Below are 23,943 nucleotides of genomic sequence, written 5' to 3' on the forward strand. Positions count from 1 at the left end.
TCCACCTGTGCCCTTTGGGGTCCCCCGTTTGTTACTTTTGGGGGTCCCCCCATTACCTCTGGTGCCATTTTTGGGGCTCCCACCCCGCGGGGATTTTTGGGGCGTCTGAAGGGAGGAGGGGAGGGTTGAAACTGCCTTAATTTTAACAAAATTTTAACAAGATTTTTAACGATAAATTTGTTTTTATTATTTGCCTGTTTTGCAACAATAAAACTGCTGCCTCTGCGCTGACCCCTCCTGAGTCTTTCTGGGCCCCCCCAAATCTCTTCTGGACCCCAAAAAAATATTTTCTTAGAACCCACCACCCTCGGTCCTCCGAGCCGCCGGGGGGCGCCCTCACAAATGGCGGAGCTCGGTCCTCCGAGCCACAGGGGGCGCTGTCACAAATGGCTGTGCCCGGTCCTCCGATCCGCCAGAGGGCGCCCTCACAAATGGCGGTTCCCGGCCCTCCGAGCCGCCAGAGGGCGCCCTCACAAATGGCGGTGCCCGGTCCTCCGAGCCGCCTGAGGGCGCCCTCACAAATGGCGGGGCTCGGTCCTCCGAGACGCCAGAGAGCGCCCTCACAAATGGCGGTTCCCGGCCCTCCGAGCCGCCAGAGGGCGCCCTCACAAATGGCGGTGCCCGGTCCTCCGAGCCGCCAGAGGGCGCTGCGGCGGCGGGCGCGGCCCCGGCTGAGGGCGGGCGCTCCAAGATGGCGCAAACCGTGAGCGTGGGGGAACTGGGGCTGCCCCAGCTGGAGCTGCTCAAAGGGCAGCTGGAACAGGTCCGGGAGGGGATCGGGAAGGGGTTTGGGGGTCGCGGGGAGGTTTGGGGGTCGCGGGGTGAGGGGGGAGTGTGGGTGTGGAGGGGGTGCGGGGATGGGAGGGGCGTGGGGAGGGTCCTGAGGGGGTTTGGGGGGCCCGGCTGGAGCAGGGCTGGGGGATTTTGGGGGGGTTTTGGGGGTCCTGAGGGGGTTCCTGAGGCCTGGGAGGGTTTTGGGGGTCCCAAGGCCCGGGGGTCGCAGCTGGTGCAGATCTGGAGGGGAATTTGGGGGGCTCCTGAGGGGGTTTTGGGGGTCGGGGGTCCCGGCTGGAGCTGCTCCAAGGGCGGCTCCGGGGAGGCTTCGGGGGATTTGGGGGTCCTGAAGCCCGGGGGTCGCAGCTGGTGCAGATCAGGAGGGGCTGGTTGTGAATTTGGGGGTGTCTGGGGGGGGCTCCTGAGGGGTTTTGAGGGTCCTGAGGGGGGTCCCGGCTGGAGCTGCTCCAAGGGCGGCTCTGGGGGCTGCTTGGGGGGTTTTGGGGGTCCCGACTGGAAGAGGGCTGAGGGGGTTTTGAGGGTTCCTGAGGGGGGTCCCAGCTGGAGCAGGACTTGGGGGATTTTGGGGGTCCCGAGGTTTGAGGGTCGGGGGTCCCGGCTGGGGCAGGGCTGAGGGGGTTTTGGGGGTCCCGAGGGGGTCCTGGGGGTCGAGGGTCCCATCTGGGAGGGCTTGAGGGGATTTTGGGGGTCCTGAGGCCCAGAGGTCTCACACCATGAGGGGCTGGAGGTGAATTTGGGGGGCTCTGGCCGGGTACCCCCCACCCTTGGCACCCACCCCAATTTCCGTGACCCCCTCCCCAAAAACCTCATCCCTTTGGGGCCATTTGGGATCGCCCCTTTTGGATCCCCTCCCCCAAATCCCAACCCTGGGGGTCTCCCCTCAATCCTGGGACCCCCCCCAAACCCCTGGGACCCCCCCCAAAACCCCCTGAACCCCCAAATTCCCGCAGGAGGTGGAGTTCCTCTCCTCGTCCCTGGCGCAGCTCAAGGTGGTGCAGACCAAGTTCGTGGAGGCCAAGGAGTGCCTGAATGTGCTGCACAAAGGCAACGAGGGTGAGACCCCCCAAAAAAACCCCCAAATCCTCACGGGGGGGGTCCCCAAAATCCCCCAAATCTGGATCCGGGGGGTTTAAAATGTGGGGGGAGCCCCCAAATTGTGATGGGGAGCTGTGAATCCTGTGGGAGGTCTGTGAATTATGGGGAGGGTAAATTTGAATTTGGGGGGGTCCCAAATCCTCAGGGGGTCCCCAAAACCCGGGGGGTCCTCAAATATCAAGGGGGGGGTCCTAAATTATGGGGGAGACCCCCCCAAATTCTGAGTGGGGGGGTCAAAAGCTGGGGAGGGTCCCCAAATCTTGATGGGAATCCTGAGGGGAGTGGGGGAAATTCTGAGGGGGTTCCTCAAACCTAAAGGGGGTCCCCAGATATTGGTGGGGGGGGGTCCCCAATTCAAGGGGGGGTCCCCAAACCCAGAGGGAGCTGGGGGAGAGCCCAAAATCTTAATGGGGACCCCCAAATCCTAATGGGGGTCCCCAAAACCAGGGGGTTCCTAAACCCCAAATCCTGTGAGGATCCTCAAATCCTGATGGGGAGCCCCAAATCCTGAATGGGGACCCCAAAATCAGGGATGGTTTCTAAACCCCAAATCCTGAATGGGGACCCCCAAAATCAGGGATGGTTCTTAAACTCCAAATTTAATGGGGACCCCCAAAATCAGGGATGGTTCCAAAACCCCAAATCCTTATGGGGACCCCCAAAATCAGGGATGGTTCCTAAACCCCAAATTTAATGGGGACCCCCAAAATCAGGGATGGTTTCTAAACCCCAAATCCTGTGAGGATCCTCAAATCCTGATGGGGAGCCCCAAATCCTGAATGGGAACCCCAAAATCAGGGGGTTCCAAAACCCTTAATCCTAATGGGGACCCCCAAAATCAGGGATGGTTCCAAAACCCCAAATCCTGAATGGGGACCCCAAAATGAGGGATGGTTTCTAAATCCTAATGGGGACCCCCAAAATCAGGGATGGTTTCTAAACCCCAAATCCTGATGGGGAGCCCCAAATCCTGAATGGGGACCCCAAAATCAGGGATGGTTCCTAAACCCCAAATTCTGAATGGGGACCCCCAAAATCAGGGATGGTTCCTAAACCCCAAATTTAATGGGGACCCCAAAATCAGGGATGGTTTCTAAACTCCAAATCTTAATGGGGAGCCTTAAATCCTAATGGGAACCCCCAAACCAGGGCTGCTTCCTAAACCCCAAATTTAATGGGGCCCCCCAAGCCCAAGCAGCCCCTGGGGAGGGGATTTTTGGGGTATCCTGACCCCCCTTTTTTCCACAGGGAAGGATCTCCTGGTGCCTCTCACCAGCTCCGTATCCTTTTGCTGCTCCTGGGACCCCGCAGACCCCCATGGTGGGTGGGTGGGTGCCCCCTTGGTGCCCCCTTGGTGCCCCCTTTGTGCCCCCTGTGCCCCCCGTTTTCCATGACCCCCCCAGATGTACGTGCCAGGCAAGCTGCAGGACACACGGACGGTGCTGGTGGACGTGGGCACCGGGTACTACGTGGAGAAGGTGGGCAGGGGGCGTTTGGGGGGGCTGGGGACCCCCATTTCCACCTCTCCGGCCCATTTCCCCCCTTCCCCATTTTTCCCATTTTTTCCCTTTTTTTCCCCCATTTTTTCCCTTATTTCCCACCCAGTTTTCTTTCATTTTTCCCTTATTTCACCTCTTTTCCCATCCCATTTTTCCAATGTTTTTTTCCCTTATTTCCCCCTTTCTCCCATCCCATTTTTCCAATGTTTTTTCCCTTATTTCCCACCCATTTCCCCCCATTTTTCCCTTATTTCCTCCCATTTCCCACCCATTTTCTCCCCATTTTTTCCCTTATTTCCTCCCATTTCCCATCCCATTTTTCCAATGTTTTTCCCTTATTTCCCACCCCTCTTTCCCCCCTCTTTTCCCTTATATCCCACCCATTTTCCCCCTATTTTTTCCCTTATTTCCCCCCATTTCCCACCCAGTTTTCCTTCATTTTTCCCTTATTTCCTCCCATTTCCCCCCATTTTTTCCCTTATTTCCCACCCATTTTCCCCCCATTTTTTCCCTTATTTCCCACCCATTTTCCCCCCATTTTTTCCCTTATTTCCCACCCATTTCCCCCCATTTTTTCCCTTATTTCCTCCCATTTCCCATCCCATTTTCCATTGTTTTTTCTCTTGTTTCCCCCCTTTTCCCATCCCATTTTCCACTGTTTTTTCCCTTATTTCCCCCCATTTTTCCCTTATTTCCCACCCCATTTTCCCCCATTTTTTCCCTTATTTCCCCCCATTTCCCACCCAATTTTCCTTCATTTTTTCCCTTATTTCACCTCTTTTCCCATCCCATTTTCCCCCCATTTTTCCCTTATTTCCTCCCATTTCCCACCCAGTTTTCCTTCATTTTTCCCTTATTTCACCTCTTTTCCCATCCCATTTTTCCAATGTTTTTTCCCTTATTTCCCCCCCTTTTCTCATCCCATTTTTCCATTGTTTTTCCCTTATTTCCCACCCATTTTCCCCCATTTTTTCCCTTATTTCCCCCCATTTCCCACCCAGTTTTCCTTCATTTTTCCCTTATTTCCCCCCATTTCCCATCCCATTTTTCCACTGTTTTTTCCCTTATTTCCCACCCATTTCCCCCCCTTCTTTCCCACCCATTTTCCCCCCATTTTTCCCTTATTTCCTCCCATTTCCCACCCCATTTTTCTTCATTTTCCCTTAATTTTCCCTATTTTTTCCCTCATTCTCACCCAATTTTTCCTCATTTCCCCATTTTTCCCCCTTTTCCCCCATTCCCACCCCATTTTTCTTCATTCCCCCTAATTTTCCCCTAATATTTTCCCTAATTTCCTCCCTATTTTTCCCCTAATTTCCCCCAATTTTACCCCATGTTTTTCCTCATTTTCCCCATTTCTCACCCCATTTTTCTTCATTTTCCCCCCACTTTTCCCCTAATTTACCCAAGTTTTACCCCATTTCCCCCAAATTTACTCCAATTTACCCAATTTTCCCCAATTTTTCCCCATTTTTCCCCTTTTTTCCCCATTCCCAGTCGGCCGACGACGCCCGGGCGTTTTTCAAGCGCAAAATCGAATTCCTGACGCGGCAGATGGAGAAAATCCAACCGGCCCTGCAGGAGAAGCACGCCATGAAACAGGGTGGGTACCCCCAAATACCCTGAGACCCCTCCCCAAAATACCCTGAGACCCCTCCCCAAATACCCCCTGAGACCCCTCCCCAAATACCCCCTGAGCCCCCAAATACCCCCTGAGCCCCCAGAGTGCCCAAACACCCCTGGGACCCCCCCCCAGAAAAACCCAAAATCCAACCGGCCCTGCAGGAGAAGCACGCCATGAAACAGGGTGGGTACCCCAAAATACCCTGAGACCCCCCCCAAAATACCCCTGAGCCCCCCTGGGACCCCCAGAGTGCCCAAACACCCCTGGACCCCCTCTCAAAAACCCAAAATCCAACCGGCCCTGCAGGAGAAGCACGCCATGAAACAGGGTGGGTACCCCCAAATACCCCTGGGACCCCTCCCCAAATACCCCTGAGACCCCCCCAAATACCCCCTGAGACCCCAAATACCCCCTGAGACCCCCAGAGTGCCAAAACATCCCCAGGACCCCCCCCCAAAAAAACCCAAAATCCAACCGGCCCTGCACGCCATGAAACAGGGTGGGTACCCCAAAATACCCTGAGACCCCTCCCCAAATACCCCCTGAGCCCCCTGGACCAGCCCAAACACCCCCAGGACCCCCCCCAAACACCCCCTGACCCTTCCCAAACACCCCAGAACCCCCCAAATACCCCCTGAGCCCCCCAGATACCCCCACAGTCCCTCAGGACCCCTCCAAACACCCCCTGACCTTTCCCCCCTCCATTTTTGGGGTCCCTCCTTGACCCCCCTTTACCCCATCCCAAATTTCGGGGTTCCCCCTGGTCCCAGAGTCCCCCAGACCTCTCCCCACTTTTGGGGTCCCTCCCAGTCCCAGGCTCCCCTTTCCCCCTCCCCACTTTGTCCCATTTCCCTCCAGACCCCTCCCCACATTCAGGACCCTCCCACCCCCAACGCCTCCCTTGGTTTTGGGGTCCCCTTTCCCCATCCCTGCTTTTGGGGTCCCCCCTTTTCCTCCCCCTGCTTTTGGGGTCCCCCCTTCCCTTCCAGATTTTGGGTTCCCCTTTTCCTCCCCCTGCTTTTGGGGGTCCCCCTGTCCCTGGTTTTGGGGTCCCCCCTTTTCCTCCCCCTGCTTTTGGGGGTCCCCCCTTTTCCTCCCCCTGCTTTTGGGGTCCCCCTTTCCCTGTCCCTGCTTTTGGGCGTCCCCCCTTTCCCATCCCTGCTTTTGGGGGTCCCCCCTTTTCCTCCCCCTGCTTTTGGGGTCCCCCTTTCCCCTCCAGATTTTGGGTTCCCCTTTTCCTCCCCCTGCTTTTGGGGGTCCCCCTGTCTCTGGTTTTGGGGTCCCCCCTTTCCCCTCCAGATTTTGGGTTCCCCTTTTTCTCCCCCTGGTTTTGGGGTCCCCTTTCCCCGTCCCTGCTTTTGGGGGTCCCCCCTTTCCCTGTCCCTGGTTTTGGGGTCCCCCTTTCCCGTCCCTGCTTTTGGGGTCCCCCCTTTCCCCTCCAGATTTTGGGTTCCCCTTTTCCTCCCCCTGCTTTTGGGGGTCTCCCTTTCCCTGTCCCTGCTTTTGGGGGTCCCCCCTTTTCCTTCCCCTGCTTTTGGGGTCCCCCCCTTCCCCTCCAGATTTTGGGGTTCCCCTTTCCCTTCCAGATTTTGGGTTCCCCTTTTTCTCCCCCTGCTTTTGGGGTCCCCCTTTCCCCCCTTCCAGGGTTTCCCCCCCGACCCCTCCCCATTTTCGGGGTGCCCCCGTTTTGGGGGTGCCCCTGACCCGCTGCCCCCCAGCCGTGCTGGAGATGATGACGCAGAAGCTGCAGCAGCTGACGGCGGCTCAGGGGGTCCCGGCGGGGGCCAAGGCGTAGCCCCCTCCCCAAATTGCTGCAGAGGGGATTTAGGGGTGCAGCCCCTCCCCAAAACCCTGCACTGGGGCTGCACCCCCTCCCCATATTGCTACAGAGGGGATTTAGGGGTGCAGCCCCCTCCCCAAATTCCTGCACTGGGGCTGCACCCCCTCCCCAAATTCCTACAGAGGGGATCTGGGGGTGCACCCCCACCCCAAAACCCCCCAGAGGGGATTTAGGGGCACAGCCCCCTCCCCAAAAAACCCTGCCGAGGGGATTTGGGGCTGCACCCCCTCCCCAAATTCCTGCACTGGAGATTTAGAGGTGCAGCCCCCTCCCCAAAATCCTGACCCTCCCTCATTTTGTACCAGTCCCTGGAATAAAGCAGAGACGGCTCCGAGGGGCTCTGAGGTTTTTTGAGGGGTGAGAGACCCCCAGGTTTGGGTGGGGGGTCCCTGGCCGGGGGTCTGGGGACATTTGGGGACATTCAGGGACATTCAGGGACATTTAGGGATGGGGTCCTTCCCTCTGGGGGGTCCTGAGCCCCCTCCCCAAATCCTTCCCGAGCCGCGTCCTCCCGGCTGCGGCCACGAGGTGGCGCCAGCGACACGGACGGGAGGGGACGGGGGGGGGGAATGGAGATGAGGATGGGGACGGGCTGGGGACAGGGACAGGGCTGGGACAGGGTGGGGACAGGGTGGGGACAGGGACAGGGACGGGGACAGGGACAGGGACAGGGACAGGGACAGGGACGGGGACAGGGTGGGGACAGGGCTGGGACAGGGACAGGGACAGGGACAGGGACGGGGACAGGGACAGGGACAGGGACAGGGACAGGGTGGGGACAGGGCGGGGACAGGGATGGGGACAGGGACAGGGACAGGGCTGGGACAGGGACAGGGACAGGGACAGGGACAGGCTGGGGACAGGGACAGGGACAGGGTGGGGACAGGGACAGGGCTGGGACAGGGACAGGGACTGGGTGGGGACAGGGACAAGGACAGGGTGGGGACAGGGCTGGGACAGGGACAGGGTGGGGACAGGGACAGGGACAGGGTGGGGACAGGGACAGGGCTGGGACAGGGACAGGGCTGGGACAGGGACAGGGACAGGGTGGGGACAGGGACAGGGCTGGGACAGGGACAGGGACTGGGTGGGGACAGGGACAAGGACAGGGTGGGGACAGGGACGGGGACAGGGACAGGGCTGGGACAGGGACAGGGACAGGGCTGGGACAAGGACAGGGACAGGGCTGGGGACAGGGCTGGGACAGGGACAGGGACAGGGTGGTGACAGGGACAGGGCTGGGACAGGGACAGGGACAGGGTGGGGACAGAGCTGGGGACAGGGCTGGGACAGGGACAGGGCTGGGGACAGGGACGGGGACAGGGCTGGGACAGGGACAGGGCTGGGACAGGGACAGGGTGGTGACAATTCGGGGACAGGGTTGGGGTGGTGACAGTTTGGAATTTGGGGACAGGGCCAGGCGGTTCCTGTGCCCCACCAGGCTCGGGCTGTGCTGCCATCCCAGCGTGTCCCCAGGGGTGGCAGTGTCCCCGCACAGCCGGGGGTGGCTGTCACTGTCACTGTCACTGTCACTGTCAGTGTCGCTGTCACAGCCAGCACCGCCGGGGGGAGGTGACAAGGCGTGACACCGAGGGTGACACAAAAGCCGCGGGGACATCTCTGGCCGGCCTGGAGGTGCCACCACCCCCCTCGCTGTGTGTCACCCGTGTCCTCCCCCCGGCTGTCCTTTGTGCCACCCCCGTGTCCCTTGTGCCACCCCTCTGTCCCCTGTGCCACCCCCGTGTCCCCTGTGCCACCCCCAGCAGAGGCAGAGCTGCGATCCAACCCCGGCGCCTTTATTGGGGACAGACTGGGACAAACTGGGACAAACTGGGACAGACCGGGACCCCCGAGCCCCCCCCGGGGGTGCTGCCATGCGGGGGGGGGTGGGGGGGGGTCGGGGGTGTCACCGGGGGGGTCCCGGTGGTCCAGAGGTCACTCGGGGTTAATGGTGAAGCCCGAGAAGGTTCTGGAATTCGGGGGTCCCTGTTATTGGGGGTTTTGGGGGTGCTGTGGGTCAGTCAGGGTAGATGATGAAGCCCGAGAAGGTGCTGGAATTTGGGGGTCCCGGTTATTGGGGGGTCCCGGGCTCAGTCGGGGTAGATGATGAAGCTGAGGAAGGTTCTGGAATTCGGGGTCAGTCGGGGTAGATGATGAAGCCCAAGAAGGTGCTGGAGTTGGGGGTCCCGGTTACTGGGGGGTCCTGGCTCAGTCGGGGTAGATGATGAAGCTGAGGAAGGTTCTGGAATTTGGGGTTTCAGTTGGGATAAATGATGAAGCCCGAGAAGGTTCTGGAATTTGGGGGTCCCGGTTACTGGGGGTTCTGGGGGGGTCCCGGGGTTCCCGGTTTCAGTCGGGGTAGATGATGAAGCTGAGGAAGGTTCTGGAATTGGGGCTCAGTCGGGGTAGATGATGAAGCCTGAGGAGGTTCTGGAATTCAGGGGTCCCGGTTATTGGGGGTTCTGGGGGGGTCCTGGGGGTCCCGGTTTCAGTCAGGGGAGATGATGAAGCTGAGGAAGGTTCTGGAATTCGATTTCATTCGGGGTAGATGATGAAGCCCGAGAAGATGCTGGAGTTGGGGTCCCGGTTATTGGGGGGTCCCGGGGGTCCCAGCTCAGTCGGGGTAGATGATGAAGCTGAGGAAGGTTCTGGAATTGGGGCTCAGTCGGGGTAGATGATGAAGCTGAAGAAGGTTCTGGAATTCGGTTTCAGTCGGGGTAGATGATGAAGCCCGAGAAGGTTCTGGAATTGGGGCTCAGTCGGGGTAGATGATGAAGCCCGAGAAGGTGCTGGGGTCGGGGGTCCTGGTTATTGGGGGTTCTGGGGGGGTCCCGGGGGTCCCGGTTTCAGTCGGGGTAGATGATGAAGCCCGAGAAGGTTCTGGAATTCGCGGTTTCAGTCGGGGTAGATGATGAAGCCCGAGAAGGTTCTGGAATTGGGGCTCAGTCGGGGTAGATGATGAAGCCCGAGAAGGTTCTGGAATTCGGGGGTCCCGGTTATTGGGGGTTCTGGGGGGGTCCCGGGGGTCCCGGCTCAGTCGGGGTAGATGATGAAGCCCGAGAAGGTTCTGGAATTTGGGGTTTCAGTCGGGGTAGATGATGAAGCCCGAGAAGGTGCTGTATTTGTTGGTGTTGCCCCCGTGCACTTTGCCCCCGTCCAGTTTGACGAACACCTCGTCGCCCACGTCCAGGTGCAGGATGACGCTGTTGCTGGCGTAGTCGTAGTTCTGGTCGGCGTCCTGGGCGATGGCACTGGCACGGACCTGCCAGGGGAGGCTGGCACTGGCACCGAGTGTCGCCCAACACACCTGGCACTGGCACCGAGTGTCACCCACCCCAGCTGGCACCGTGTGTCACCCAACACACCTGGCACTGGGGACTGTCACCAACCCCAGCTGGCACTGACACTGAGTGTCACCCACCCCAGCTGGCACTGGCACTGTGTGTCACCCACCGAGTGTCACCCACCCCGGCTGGCACTGGGGCTGTCACCCACCCCAGCTGGCACTGGCACCGAGTGTCACCCACCCCAGCTGGCACTGGCACCGAGTGTCACCCACCCTGGCTGGCACTGGCACCGAGTGTCACCCACCCCGGCTGGCACTGGCACCGTGTGTCACCCACCACACCTGGCACTGGGGACTGTCACCCAACACACCTGGCACTGGCACCGCGTGTCACCCACCAAGTGTCACCAACCCCAGCTGGCACTGGCACCATGTGTCACCCACCACACATGAGACCAACCCCCTGGCACCCATCCCACCTGGCACTGGCACCACCTGGCACTGACGCCCCCCAAGGGAGGGAATGGGGGTCCCCATTGAGACCAGTGGGACCCCACCTGGCAGAGGACAGGGCTGTCACCCACCAGGGCTGGCACTGACAGCTGGCACCGACCCCACCTGGCACCGACCCCGCCTGTCCAGCCCCCCCAGTGCCCATCTCTGCCTCCTTTCCTGAGTCCCCAATTCTGCTCCCCCTCAAGGCCCCAAATCCATTTCCTGCATCCAATCCCTGAAATTCCCATCCAGTCCCTGAAATTCCCATCCAATCCCCCCAAATTCCCAATCCCAAATCCAATCCCATCCTGATTCCCCATCCAATCCCCCCCAAATTCCCTTTTTTTTCCCCCATTTCCCCCATCCTGCTCTCCCCCATTCCCAATCTCCCCCAAATTCCCTTTTTTCTCCCATTTTTCCCCATCCTCCTCTCCCCCATCCCAAATTCCCCATTCCCAATCTCCCCCAAATTCCCTTTTTTTCCCCCATTTCCCCCATCCCAAATTCTCCAACCCCAAATCCCATTCCCAATCCCAATCCCCCCCCCATTCCCAGTTTTTCCCCTCCCCATTCCCAGGGGGGCTCGGGGGGGGGTTGGGGTCTCTCTCGTTGCTGCCCACGACCCCGGAACCCCCCAGGGACCCCTCCCCAGATCAATCCTTGTTTGTTTTTCCTGGATTTTCTCCCGGAATTAATGGATGGGAAAAGTCCGGGATGAGCGAACAAAGGGAATCTGGGATGGGAAAATGGGAATGGGAATTTGGGGGGGGAGATGTAGGGATTTGGGGAGAAAATTATGGGAATTTGAGGGGGAAAATAATGGGAATTTGGGGAGGGAAATAATGGGAATTTGGGGGGAAAATGTGGGAATTTGGGGAGAAAATAGTGGGAATTTGAGGGGGAAAATAATGGGAATTTGGGGGGGGGATGTGGGAATTTGAGGGGGAAAATAATGGGAATTTGGGGGGGAAAATGTGGGAATTTGGGGGGGGAAGAGTGGGGGAAAAGGGTAGGAATTTGGGGAGAAAATTATGGGAATTTGAGGGGGAAAAGGATGGGGAATTTGGGGGGAAAATATGGGAATTTGAGGGGGGAAATATGGGAATTTGAAGGGGAAAATAATGGGAATTTGGGGGGGGAAATGTGGGAATTTGGGGGGGGAAAATGTGGGAATTTGGGGAGAAAATAGTGGGAATTTGAGGGGGGAAATAATGGGAATTTGAGGGGGAAAGGGTGGGAATTTGGGGCAGGATTGAGGGGAAATTTGGGGCAGGGGATAGGAAAACAGGAATGAGGGGAAATATTGGAATTTGGGCAGGATTGGATGGGGGAAATGGGATCAAGAGAATCAGGAATGGGAATTTGGGAGAGAATTGGACGAGGAAAATGGGATGTGGGACTGGGCAGGAGCAGAGCTGGGGATGGGGAATCAGGGAATGGGAATTTAAAATGGGATTGGATGGGGAAAATGGGATTTGGGGACTGGGAAAGGTGGAGAATTTGGAATGGGGAAACAGGGATGAGGGGAGGAGGGTGGAAATTTGGGGTTTTGGATGGGAGAAATGGGAGGTGGGGATTTGGGATGGAGAAAATGGAATGGGAAATCTGGGATGGAGAAAATGGGAAATCTGGGATGGAGAAAATGGGAAATCTGGATGGAGAAAATGGGAAATCTGGGATGGAGAAAATGGGAAATCTGGGATGGAGAAAATGGGAATGGGAAATCAGGGATGGAGAAAATGGGAATGGAAATCAGGGATGGAGAAATGGGAATGAGAAATCTGGGATGGAGAAAATGAGAATGGGAAATCTGGGATGGAGAAAATGGGAATCAGGGATGGAGAAAATGGGAATGGGAAATCTGGGATGGAGAAAATGGGAATGGGAAATCTGGGATGGAGAAAATGGGAATGGGGCTGCTGGGGGGGATGAATCAGGGATGGAGGGGATTGGGAGGGAATTTGGGAGGGAATGGGAGAATGGGAGAACTGGGAGTGAGAATCAGGGAATGGAAAAAGGAGGATGGAATTTGGGGTTTTGGATGGGGGAAATGGGATGTGGGGATTTGGGATGGGAAATCACGAACGGACCGAACCCGGATGAGAACCTTAAAAAATCACCCAAAACAAAACAGCAAAAAGCACCGTGGGCCAAAACAACAACCCTGAGAGTGCTGAAAAAAACCAGGGCTGGAAACGGGGGAGTGAAAACCAGGGTGAAAACCGAGAGGGTGAAAACCAGGGGTGAAAATCGGGGAGTGAAAACCGGAGGGTGAAAATCGGGAGTGAAAACCAGGGGTGAAAATCGGGGAGTGAAAACCAGGGGTGAAAATCGGGGAGTGAAAACCAGGGTGAAAATCGGGAGTGAAAACCGGAGGGTGAAAACCAGGGTGAAAACCAGGGTGAAAATCGGGGAGTGAAAACCAGGGGTGAAAGCAGAGGCTGAAACCCCCGGGGCTGAAAACCAGGATGCAAAGCGGGGGCTGCAAAGCAGGAGTGAAAATCAGGGTGAAAACTGGGAATGAAAACCGCAGAGTGAAAACTGAGGGGTGAAAAACGGGCTGGGGGCTCGGGGGGTGAAAAGCGGGGGCTGAAAATCAGGGAGTGAAAAGTGGGAATGAAAAGCGGGGCTGAGAACCAGAGGTTCAAAACGAGGGGTGAAACCGAGAGGTGAAAAGCAGGGATGGAAAGCGGGGCTCAAAATCAAGGGGGGGAAAGCGAGGGTGAAAATCAGGGGTGAAAACTGAAACCAAGGCTGAAAACTGGAATGAAAAGCAGGGGGTGAAAATTGGGGGGTGAAAACCGGGGCTAAAAACCGGGGCTGCAAATGGGGGAGTGAAAATCAGGGGTGAAAAGCGGGGGGAGAAAAGCGGGGCTGAGAACCAGGGCTCAAAATGAGGGGGGGGAAAACCGAGAGATGAAAAGCGGGGCTCAAAATCAAGGGGGGGAAAGCGAGGGGTGAAAATCAGGGGTGAAAACTGAAACCAAGGCTGAAAACCGGGAATGAAAACCGGGGCTAAAAACCGGGGCTGCAAATGGGGGAGTGAAAATCCGGGTGAAAAGCGGGGGGAGAAAACCCGGGCTGAGAACCAGAGGCTCAAAATGAGGGGGGAAAAACCGAGAGATGAAAACTGGGGCTCAAAATCAGGGATGAAAACCCAGGGGTGCAAAGCGGGGCTGAGAACCAGGGGATGAAAAGCGAGGGCTGAAAAGCAAAACCGGGGCTAAAACCGGGGCTGCAAATGGGGGAGTGAAAAATCAGGTGTGAAAATCAGGGGAAGAAAAGCGGGGCTGAGAACCAGGGGCTCCAAACCAGGGGGGAAAAGCGGGGGGTGCAAAGCAGGGATGAAACCCAAGGGGTGCAGAGCAGGGAGCGAACATCAGGGCTGAAAACCAAAACCGGCGCTGCGAACGGGATGAAAAGCGAGGGCTGAAAACCAAACAGGCAGCACCACGCGGGCTCGGGGCTCCCGTTACCTGCCCGTTCTCATCAGGTCGGCCCACATGCTGGTGCCGTCCCCGCCGCGCATCAGGACGTGGTAGGTGAAGAAGTAGATGCCGGGCAGGGGGCAGGTGAATTTGCCGCTCGAGGGCTCGTAGTAGTTGCCCACGTTGGTCACCACATCGTCGAAGCGCAGCACCTCGTAGCCCTCGTGCGGCTTCCTCAGGCCGGCGTAAAAAGCGATTTTGGGGCTGTAGAAGGACGGGATGTACCCGCCCGGGCCCGGCCCCGGAGGTCCCGGCGGGCCCGGCCGGCCCGGTTCTCCCGGGGGTCCCCGCGGCCCCGGCGGCCCCGGCGGCCCGCGGAGCCCGGAGCGGCCCTTGCGGCCCGGCTCGCCCTTAGCCCCGGGCAGGAAGGGCGGCGGGGCGGAGGCGGCGGCGGCGGCCGGGGGCAGCTCGGGGTAGGGGTCGCAGACCATGCGGCAGCTGCCCAGCATCTCGTAGTGCGCGGCCGCCTTGGAGCCGTGCACCAGCAGCGGGATGGCCACGAGCAGCAGCAGCAGCATGGCCACGCCGATGGCCACGCCGGCCACCCGCTTCCTGCGGCTCAGCCGCGACGCCGCCAGCGCCAGCAGGTCCTCGTCGCCCTTGGGAGCGATGGTGGCGAGCGGCGGAGACGGCGGAGGCCGCCCGGGGAGAGCGGAGCGACGGAGGGGACGGGGATGGGATGGGGACAGGAATGGGGACGGGGATGGGGATGGGAATGGAATGGGGATGGGGCTGGGGCTGGAATGGGATGGGGACGGGGATGGGGCTGCTGGTGGCGGTGGAGAGGGGGGGAATGGCAGATTAGGGGTGCAGGGGATGGGGATGGGGATGGGGACAGAGCGGGGATGGGCTGGAGTTGGTGGGGACAGGGATGGGAACAGCAATGGGGACAGGAATGGGGACAGGAATGGACAGGGACAGGGATGGGGATGGGGATGGGGACAGGAATGAACAGGGATGGGGACAGGGACAGGGACAGAATGGACAGGGATGGGGATGGGGACAGGAATGGACAGGGATGGGGATGGGGACAGAAATGGACAGGGACAGGGATGGGGATGGGATGGGGACAGGAATGAACAGGGACGGGGACAGGGACAGGGACAGGAATGGACAGGGATGGGGATGGGGGATGGGCACAGCGGCTGCAGCTGCGGGTGGAGCCGGGGGTGAAACGCAGGGAGGGGATGGGCCGAGGATGGGGATCGGGATCGGGAACGGGGATGGGGTCAGGAATGGGGTCGGGTACAGGATCGGGAATGGGGCTGAGGCCGGAGGAGAAGCTGCGGGTGGAGCCGGGGATGGGACCCAGAGCAGAGACGGGATGGGAGCCGGGAACGGGATGGGGAGCCGGGAACGGGATCGGGAACGGGAATGGATCGGGAATGGGATCGAGAATGGGATCGGGAATGGGAATGGGATCGGGAACGGGGCCGGGGCTGCGGGCGGAGCCGGGGATGGGACTCACAGCAGAGACGGGGCCGGGAATGGGATCAGAAGCCGGGAATGGATCGGGATCCGGGAATGGGATCGGGAGCGGGGCCGGGGCTGCGGGCGGAGCCGGCGGCGGCGCCGGGAGCGGGTCTGGGGCTGCGGCCGAGGACGGGACCGGCGGCGGGGCCGGAGCCGCGGGCGGGGCCGGGAGCGGCGCGGGCGGAGGGGACGGAGCGGAGGCGGCGGGGCTGGAGGGGCGGAGCCGGTACCGGAGCGGAGCCGGGGGTGCTGAGGGGCCGGAGCCGGTACCGGGAGCGGAGCCGGCGGGGCTGAGGAACCGATACCGGGAGCGGAGGCGGGCACGGGGCTCGGAGCGCAGCCGGACACGGAGTCAGAGCGGAGCTCCTGCAGCAGCCAGGACCGGAGCCGGGGTGGGAGCTGTGATGTAACCGGAGCCGGGATGGAGCCGCCACCGGAACCGGGTTAGAACCGGCACCGGGGCGGGGTAGAGCCGGGATAGAACCGGGATGGAACCGTGAAGGAACCGCGACCGAAACCGGATGGAATCGTGATGGAACCGAGAAAGAACCGGGAATGAACTGGGATGGAACTGGGATGAAGCCGCGACCGGAGCCGGGATGGAACCGGATGGAACCGGGATGGAACCGGGATGGAAACGGGATGAACCGGGATGGATGGAGCCGCGATGGCCCCGCCACGACGCGCGGGGCAACTTCTCCCAAGTTCCCGTGAGTGACGCGCGGGGAGCGGCACCCCCGGGATTGTCCCCCGGATTGTCCCTTTGATTTTGTCCCCCCGGTTTTGTCCCTCGGGATTGTCCCCTCGGGATTGTGACCCGGTTTTGTCGCCCCGTTTGTCCCCCCGGTTCTGTCCCCCCGCTCTGTCCCCGCCGTGTCCCGCGGCTCCGGCCCGGGCGGCAGCACCGGGGGGATCTCCCGTGTCCGTCCCCCCCCCCGCCGGTACCTGCGGCCGCCGCGCCCGCAGCGAGCCCCGCTCCGCTCCCGCTCCCGCTCCGCTCCCGCTCCCGCTCCCGCTCCGCCCGCCCCGCCCGACGGCCCCGGGCACGGCGGGGGCGGGGAGGGCCGGCGGCGGGGGGGGGGGGCACGGGGGGGGGTGAGTGTGCAACGGGTGTGCAAGGGGTGTGCAAAGGGTGAGGGATGGGGGGTTTGGGGCCATCCCGGGGCTCGGGGACGGCCCCGGTACCGGGGGTCCCACACACGGGTGAGGGGTCCCTGCAGGAATGTTGGGGGGCTGGGGGGGTTTGCACACGCGTGTGAATGGGGGGGCACACGTGGGGTCTGCAGGGGTGTGGGGGGAATATGGGGGTGCACGGGGAGTGTGCAGGGCCTGGCCAGGCGTGAGTGTGTGCAGGTGTGAGCAAGCAGGCTGGTGTGAGTGTGCAGGTGTGAGTGTGCAAGGTGGATGTGCAGGTGTGAGTGTGAGCTCTGTGTGTGAGTGAGCTCAGGGCCTGTGTGAGCATCATCCCATGCGTGAGTTCTGTGTGTGAATTCTGTGTGCGTGTGAGCTCAGGCCATGTGTGAGCATCCCGTGTGAGTGTGAGCTCTGTGTGTGTGTGAGTGAGAGCTCTGTGTGTGTGTGAGCTCTGTGCGTGTGTGAGCTCAGGCTGTGTGTGCATCCTGTGCACGTGAGCTGTGTGTGAGCTGTGTGAGTGTGAGCTCTGTGTGAGTCTAAGTTCCGTACATGTGTGAGCTCAAGCATGTGTGTGCAAGTTGTGTGTAATCCTGTGTCTGTGTGTGATCCTGTGTGTGTGTGTTGTATTGCACTAAATGTGAGCTCTGTACATGTGTGTGAGCTCTGTGTGAGTGTGAGCTCTGTCATCCTGTGTGTGCATCCATGTGAGTGTGAGCTCAGGCCAGGTGTGTGATCCCATGTGAGCTCTGCATGTGAGTGTGAGCTCTGTGTGTCTCTGTGGTCCTGTGTGTGAGCTCTGTGTGTGCATTCTCTGAGTACACGTGTGTGCTCCAGCTCAGTGCATGGGTGTGTGCGCTGTGTGAGTGTGCATCCTGTGTGTGAGTGTGAGTGCAAATATCCTGGAGGGTGAGCTCTGTGTGTGTGAACACCCTGTGAGTTGTGTGTGTGTGTGTGAGCTCTGTGTGTGAATGTTGTATTGCACTCAATGTGAGCTCTGTACACGTGTGTGTATCCTGTGTGAGTCCTGTGTGTGAGCTCTGTGTGTGTGAGCTCAGGCCGTGTGTGTGATCCTGTGAGTGTGTGAGCTCTGTGTGTGTGAACACTCTGTGAGTGTGAGCTCTGTGTGAGTGTGAGCTCTGTGTGTGCGAGATCTCTGTTCACGTGTGTGTCCCGTCTGTGTGAGTGTGAGCTCAGGCCATGCGTGTGATCCCGTGTGTGCCAGCTCTGTTCACGTGTGCATCCCATGTGTGTGAGCTCTGAGTGTGAGCTCTGTGTGCGCACCCTGTGCGTGTGCAAATCCCACGTGTGCTCACTCCATGCGTGTGCCAGCCCTGAGTACGCGTGTGCACACATGTGTGTGTGTGTCAGTGTATTGCAGGTGTATTTTAGCTGTATTTTCAGTGTATTTTTTTGTGTATTTTGGCTGTATTTTAGGTGTACTTTCAGTGTATTTCAGGTGTATTTTAGGTGTATTTTGTGTGTATTTTAGGTGTATTTCGGGTGTATTTTGGCTGTAATTTAGGTGTATTTTGGCTGTATTTTAGGTGTATTTTCAGTGTATTTCAGGTGTATTTTAGGTGGTTTTTAGCTGTATTTTAGGTGTATTTTGTGTGTATTTCAGGTGTATTTTGGCTGTATTTTAGGTGTATTTTCAGTGTATTTCAGGTGTATTTTGGATGGTTTTTAGCTGTATTTTAGGTGTATTTTCAGTGCATTTTGGCTGTATTTTAGGTGTATTTTTTGTGCATTTTGGTGTATTTTCAGTGTATTTTGGGTGTTTTTAGCTGTATTTTGGCTGTATTTTAAGTGTATTTTGAGTGTATTTCAGATGTATTTTAGGTGTATTTCAGGTGTATTTCAGGTGTATTTTAGGTGTATTCTAGCTGTATTTTAAGTGTATTTTCAGTGTATTTCGGCTGTATTTTAGGTGTATTTTGTGTGTATTTTGGCTGTAATTTGTGTGTATTTTGGCTGTATTTTAGGTATATTTCGGGTGTATTTCAGGTGTATTTTAGGTGTATTTCGGGTGGTTTTTAGCTGTATTTTGTGTGTATTTTGCTGTATTTCAGGTGTATTTTCAGTGTATTTTGTGTGTATTTTAGGTGTATTTCCAGCCCTTACCGTGCATTCAAACATGGATTTTTGGTGCTTTTTCTGTATTTTCCATGTGCTTTTTAAATGAATTTTCCACCTTTCCATGTGGTTTTACCCATTTCTATTTCGCCACGTATTTTTTTTACCCATTTCTATTTTCATCACCTTTTTAAACCCAATTTCTGTCTTTCAATGTATTTTTTGCCCATTCTCTGTTTTTTTATTTAATTTTTTATTTAATTTTTTATTTAATTTTCCATTTTCCCCACCTATCTTTTACCCATTCTTTATTTTTCTCACCTATTTTTGTTTCCCATGTATTTTTTACCCATGTTTTATTTTTCCCACCTATTTCTTACCCATTTCCTATATTTCCCATGCATTTTTAAATTAATTTTCCATTTTCCCACCTATTTTTTACCCATTTTTTATTTTTTCCAACCTGTTTTTTACCCATTTCTATATTTTCCATGTGGTTTTTACCCATTCCTATTTTCCCCACCTATTTTTTACCTATTTTCTATTTTCCCACCTATTTTTTACCCTTTATTTTTCCCACCATTTTTTCCCCATTTTCTATTTTTCCCACCTATTTTTACCCATTTTCTATTTTCCCCACCTATTTTGTACCCATTTTTTTTTTATTTTCCCACCTATTTTTTACCCATTTTTAAAATTTTTCCCATTATTTTCCCCATTTTCTATTTTCCCACCTATTTTTACCCTTTATTTTTCCCACCATTTTCCCCATTTTCTATTTTTCCCCACCTTTTTCTTACCCATTTCTATTTTCCCACCTATTTTTTACCCATTTTTTTTATTTTCCCACCTATTTTTACCCATTTTTTATTTTCCCACCTATTTTTCCCATTTTTTATTTTCCCACTCATTTCTTACCCCTTCCTATGCTTCCCATGCATTTTTAAATTAATTTTCCATTTTTCCCCACAGATTTTTTACCCAATTTTTTGATTTTTCCACCTATTTTTACCCATTTTTTTTATTTTCCCTCTTATTTCTTACCCCTTCCTAAACTTCCCATGCTTAATGAGAGAATTAATTAGTGGCGAGGAGAGGGGGAAGTGCTAATTAGGGGGGTGGGGACAGAGGGGGGGGTTGGGGACACTTTTGGGGTCCCTCATTTGGTGTCACCGGATTTGGGACATTTTTGGGGTCCCTTTGTGGTGGCACCAAATTTGGGGGTTTGGGGACATTTTTGGGGTCCTTTGGGGTCTCAGCCCCATTTTTGGGGTCCCTTGGTTGGTGACACCAGGGTTTGGGGGGTTTGGGACATTTTTGGGGTCCTTTGGGGGGTTCAGTCCCATTTTTGGGGTCCCTCGGTTGGTGACCCTGTGGTTTTTGGGGTTCGGTCTCAGTTTTGCGGTCCCACATTTGGTGTCACCTGATTTGGGGACAGATTTGGGTCCTCGGTTGGTGACACCGGGGTTTGGGGGGTTTGGGACATTTTTGGGGTCCTTTGGGGTCTCACTCCATTTTTGGGGTCCCTCGGTTGGTGGCACTGTGGTTTTTGGGGTTCGGTCTCAGTTTTGGGGTCCCTCATTTGGTGTCACCTGATTTGGGGGGTTTGGGACATTTTGGGGTCCTTCATTTGGTGGCACCAAATTTGGGGGGTTTGGGGACACTTTTGGGGTCCCTTGGTTGGTGACACCGGGGTTTGGGGGTTTGGGACATTTTTGGGGTCCTTTGCGGGTTCAGTCCCGTTTTTGGGGTCCCTCGGTTGGTGGCACTGTGGTTTTTGGGGTTCGGTCTCAGTTTTGGGGTCCCACATTTGGTGTCACCCGATTTGGGGGGTTTGGGGACGTTTTTGGGGTCCCTTGGTTGGTGGCACCGAGTTTGGGGTCTCAGTCCCATTTTTGGGGTCCCTCAATTGGTGTCAATGGTGTCACCGGATTTGGGGACGTTTTTTGGGGTCCCTCGGTTGGTGACACCGGATTTGGGGGGTGTCACCCCCTCCCGGGTGGGTCGCTCCCATCCGTGCCTCAGTTTCCCTCCCCGCTGTGCCACCTCTGTGTCCCCCCCCAGACCCACAGGGGGGGGTTTGGGGACAGGATTGTCCCCCCAGGACACGCGGGGGGGGTTTGGGGGACAGGTGACAATGGTGTCCCCCCCCCCCTTTTACCACCTCCGTGTCCCCCCCCAGACCCACAGGGGGGGTTTGGGGACAGGTGACAATGGTGTCCCCCCCCCTTTTGCCACCTCCGTGTGCCCCCCAGACCCACAGGGGGGTTGGGGACAGGTGACAATGGTGTCCCCCCCCCTTTGCCACCCTCCGTGTCGCCCCCAGACCCACAGGGGGGGTTTGGGGACAGGGTGACAATGGTGTCCCCCCCCCCCCCTTTGCCACCTCCGTGTCGCCCCCAGACCCACAGGGGGGTTGGGGACAGGCGACATCGCCCCCCCCCCCCGCGGTGGCGGCCGGGCCCAGCCCATGAATAACGCACGCATCAGCCGCGCGTGCCCAGGGCGGGGGACAGCGCCACCAGCCCGGCCACCACCGCTGTCACCACCGCCGTCCCCGGCTCTGTCCCCGGTTCTGTCCGTGGTTCTGTCCTCCTCTCTGTCCCCAGCCCTGTCCCCAGCTCTGTCCTCGGTTCTGTCCTCGGTTCTGTCCCCAGCCCTGTCCGTGGTTCTGTCCCCCGGTTCTGTCCTCGGTTCTGTCCGTGGTTCTGTCCTCGGTTCTGTCCCCAGCTCTGTCCCCAGCTCTGTCCCCAGCCCTGTCCCCAGCTCTGTCCCAGCTCTGTCCGTGGTTCTGTCCCCGGCTCTGTCCTCGGTTCTATCCGTGGTTCTGTCCCCAGCTCGGTCCCCCAGCCCTGTCCCCCATCTCTGTCCCCAGCCCTGTCCCCAGCTCGGTCCCCAGCCCTGTCCGTGGTTCTGTCCCCATCTCTGTCCCCATCTCTGTCCCCGGCTCTGTCCCCAGCTCTGTCCGTGGTTCTGTCCGTGGTTCTGTCCTCAGCTCGGTCCCCAGCTGCCACCGCGGCCCCCCAGGACACACCGGGAGCGGCGGGGGGGTGACAGAATTGGGGGGGGGTGACAGATTCAGAGGTGACAAATGAAGGAGTGGGGACATGGGGGTGACAAATGGGGGGTGACAAATTGGGGGGTGGGGGGGGGAAATGGGGGGTGACAAATCGGGGGGTGACAGAACCGGGTGTGGGGGGGGGGTGTGGACAGATCCAGATGTGACAAATGGAGGGGGGATATGGGGGTGACAAATCGGGGGGGTGACAAATTGAGGGGAGACAGATTCAGGGGGTGACAAATGAGGGAGGGGGGACATGGGGGGTGACAAATGGGGGGTGACAGAACCGGGGGTGGGAGGGGAAATGGGGGTGACAGAACGGGGGGGGACAGAACTGGGGGGGGGGGTGACAGATTCAGGGGTGACAAATGAGGGAGGGGGGACACGGAGGTGACAGAGCGGGGGGTGACAGATCCGGAGGGGGGGGACATGGGGGGTGACAGATCGGGATGGGGACAGGTTGGGGAGGGTGACAGATTCAAGGGGGGGTGACAGCCCTGGGGGGACACTGGGGTGACACCGAGGGGGGGGCACCGAGGTGACACCGGGGGGGCACCAAGGGGACACTGGGGGGGCAATAAGGGGGATAATGGGGGGACACTGCGGGGACATTGGGGTGACACTGGGGGGGATAATGGGGGGACATTGGGGTGACACTGGGGGGGATAATTGGGGAGCAATGGGGACATTGGGGGATAACTGGGGGACATTGGGGGTGACAGTGGAGGGGACACTTTGGGGGGACAATGAGGGAGATAATGGGGCGACATTGAGGTGACAATGGGGGGGACACTGGGGGGGACAAGGGGGGATAATGGGGGGACAATGGGGGACATTGAGGTGACAATGGGGGGACAATGGGGGGGTAATTGGGGAACACTGGGGGGACATTGGGGTGACAGTGGAGGGGACACTTTGGGGGGACCATGCGGGGACATTGGGGGGGACAATGAGGAAGATAATGGGGCGACATTGAGGTGACAATGGGGGGGACAATGTGGGGACATTGGGGGGACAATGGGGGGGATAATGGGGGGACATTGGGGTGACAGTGGGGGGACACTGGGGGACAATGAGGGGGACACTGGGGGACATTGGGGTGACACCGGGGGAGATAATTGGGGGACAATGGGGGACATTGGGGTGACAGTGGGGGGGACACTTTGGGGGGACAATGAGGGGGATAATGGGGTGACATTGAGGTGACAGTGGGGGGGACACTGGGGAAAAATGGGGGGAACACTGGGGGACAATGAGGGGGACAATGGGGGTGACAGTGGGGGGGGACACTTTGGGGGACAATGAGGGGATAATGGGGGGATAATAGGGGAATATTGGGGTGACCCGGGGGAGCCATGGGATAATTGGGGGGACATTGGGGGACAATGAGGGGACATTGTGGGGGGTTAATGGGGAACAATGGGGGGGACATTGGGGGTGACAATGGGGGGGGACAACGTGGGAGCCACACCGGTTGTAGGATTGCCCCCCCCCAAATCAGGACCGGTTGAACCCCGTTTATTTGGGATTTGGAATTAAATATTTGGGATTGGTTATTCGGGGTTGGTTATTTGGGGTTGGTTATGTGGGGTTGGTTATTTGGGGTTCGTTATTTGGGATTGGTTATTCGAGGTTGGTTATTCGGGGTTGGTTATGTGGGGGTTGGTTATTTGGAGTTGATTATTCGGGGTTGGTTATTCGGGGTTGGTTATTTGGGGTTGGTTATGTGGGGTTGGTTATTCGAGGTTGGTTATTCGGGTTGGTTATTTGGGGTTGGTTATTCGGGGTTCATTATGTGGGGTTGGTTATTTGGGGTTGGTTATTCGGGTTTGGTTATTCGGGGTTGGTTATTTGGGGTTGGTTATGTGGGGTTGGTTATTCGGGGTTGGTTATTTGGGGTTGGTTATTTGGGGTTGGTTATTTATTTGGGGTTGGTTATTCGGGGTTGGTTATGTGGGGTTGGTTATGTGGGGTTGGTTATTTGGGGTTGTTTATTTGGGGTTGGTTATTCGGGGTTGATTATTCGGGGTTGTTTATTTGGGGTTGGTTATTCGGGGTTGGTTATGTGGGGTTGGTTATG

The 23,943-nt window shown here is 57.5% G+C and overlaps 2 protein-coding genes across 2 annotated transcripts; one reads left to right on the forward strand and one right to left on the reverse strand.

Annotated features, from left to right (window-relative positions):
* The first annotated feature begins 643 nt into the window (after positions 1-643).
* PFDN5 (prefoldin subunit 5) lies at positions 644-6,942 on the forward strand. The gene is made up of 6 exons (XM_074530812.1): positions 644-763; positions 1,746-1,848; positions 3,139-3,170; positions 3,294-3,368; positions 4,887-4,992; positions 6,732-6,942. Exons 1-6 carry the CDS (start codon positions 692-694, stop codon positions 6,806-6,808), a joined length of 465 nt encoding a protein of 154 aa, XP_074386913.1. The 5' UTR covers positions 644-691; the 3' UTR covers positions 6,809-6,942.
* A 2,891-nt stretch (positions 6,943-9,833) lies between these two features.
* Positions 9,834-14,782, reverse strand: C1QL4 (complement C1q like 4). Its single transcript, XM_074530900.1, has 2 exons — positions 14,111-14,782; positions 9,834-10,128 (listed from the first exon to the last, which is right to left on the reverse strand). Exons 1-2 carry the CDS (start codon positions 14,638-14,640, stop codon positions 9,936-9,938), a joined length of 723 nt encoding a protein of 240 aa, XP_074387001.1. The 5' UTR covers positions 14,641-14,782; the 3' UTR covers positions 9,834-9,935.
* Between the last annotated feature and the right edge of the window lie 9,161 nt (positions 14,783-23,943).

Source organism: Zonotrichia albicollis, chromosome 33, assembly GCF_047830755.1.
Source record: "Zonotrichia albicollis isolate bZonAlb1 chromosome 33, bZonAlb1.hap1, whole genome shotgun sequence".
Lineage (NCBI taxonomy): Eukaryota > Metazoa > Chordata > Aves > Passeriformes > Passerellidae > Zonotrichia > Zonotrichia albicollis.

Coding starts and splice junctions, on each gene's coding strand:
- PFDN5 (XM_074530812.1), top strand. CDS start 692: ATGGCGCAAACCGTGAGCGTGGGGGAACTGGGGCTGCCCCAGCTGGAG. Junction 764..1,745: donor TCAAAGGGCAGCTGGAACAG/GTCCGGGAGGGG, acceptor AAATTCCCGCAG/GAGGTGGAGTTCCTCTCCTC. Junction 4,993..6,731: donor GAAGCACGCCATGAAACAGG/GTGGGTACCCCC, acceptor GCTGCCCCCCAG/CCGTGCTGGAGATGATGACG.
- C1QL4 (XM_074530900.1), bottom strand. CDS start 14,640: ATGCTGCTGCTGCTGCTCGTGGCCATCCCGCTGCTGGTGCACGGCTCC. Junction 10,129..14,110: donor GACCTGATGAGAACGGGCAG/GTAACGGGAGCC, acceptor TGCCAGTGCCAG/CCTCCCCTGGCAGGTCCGTG.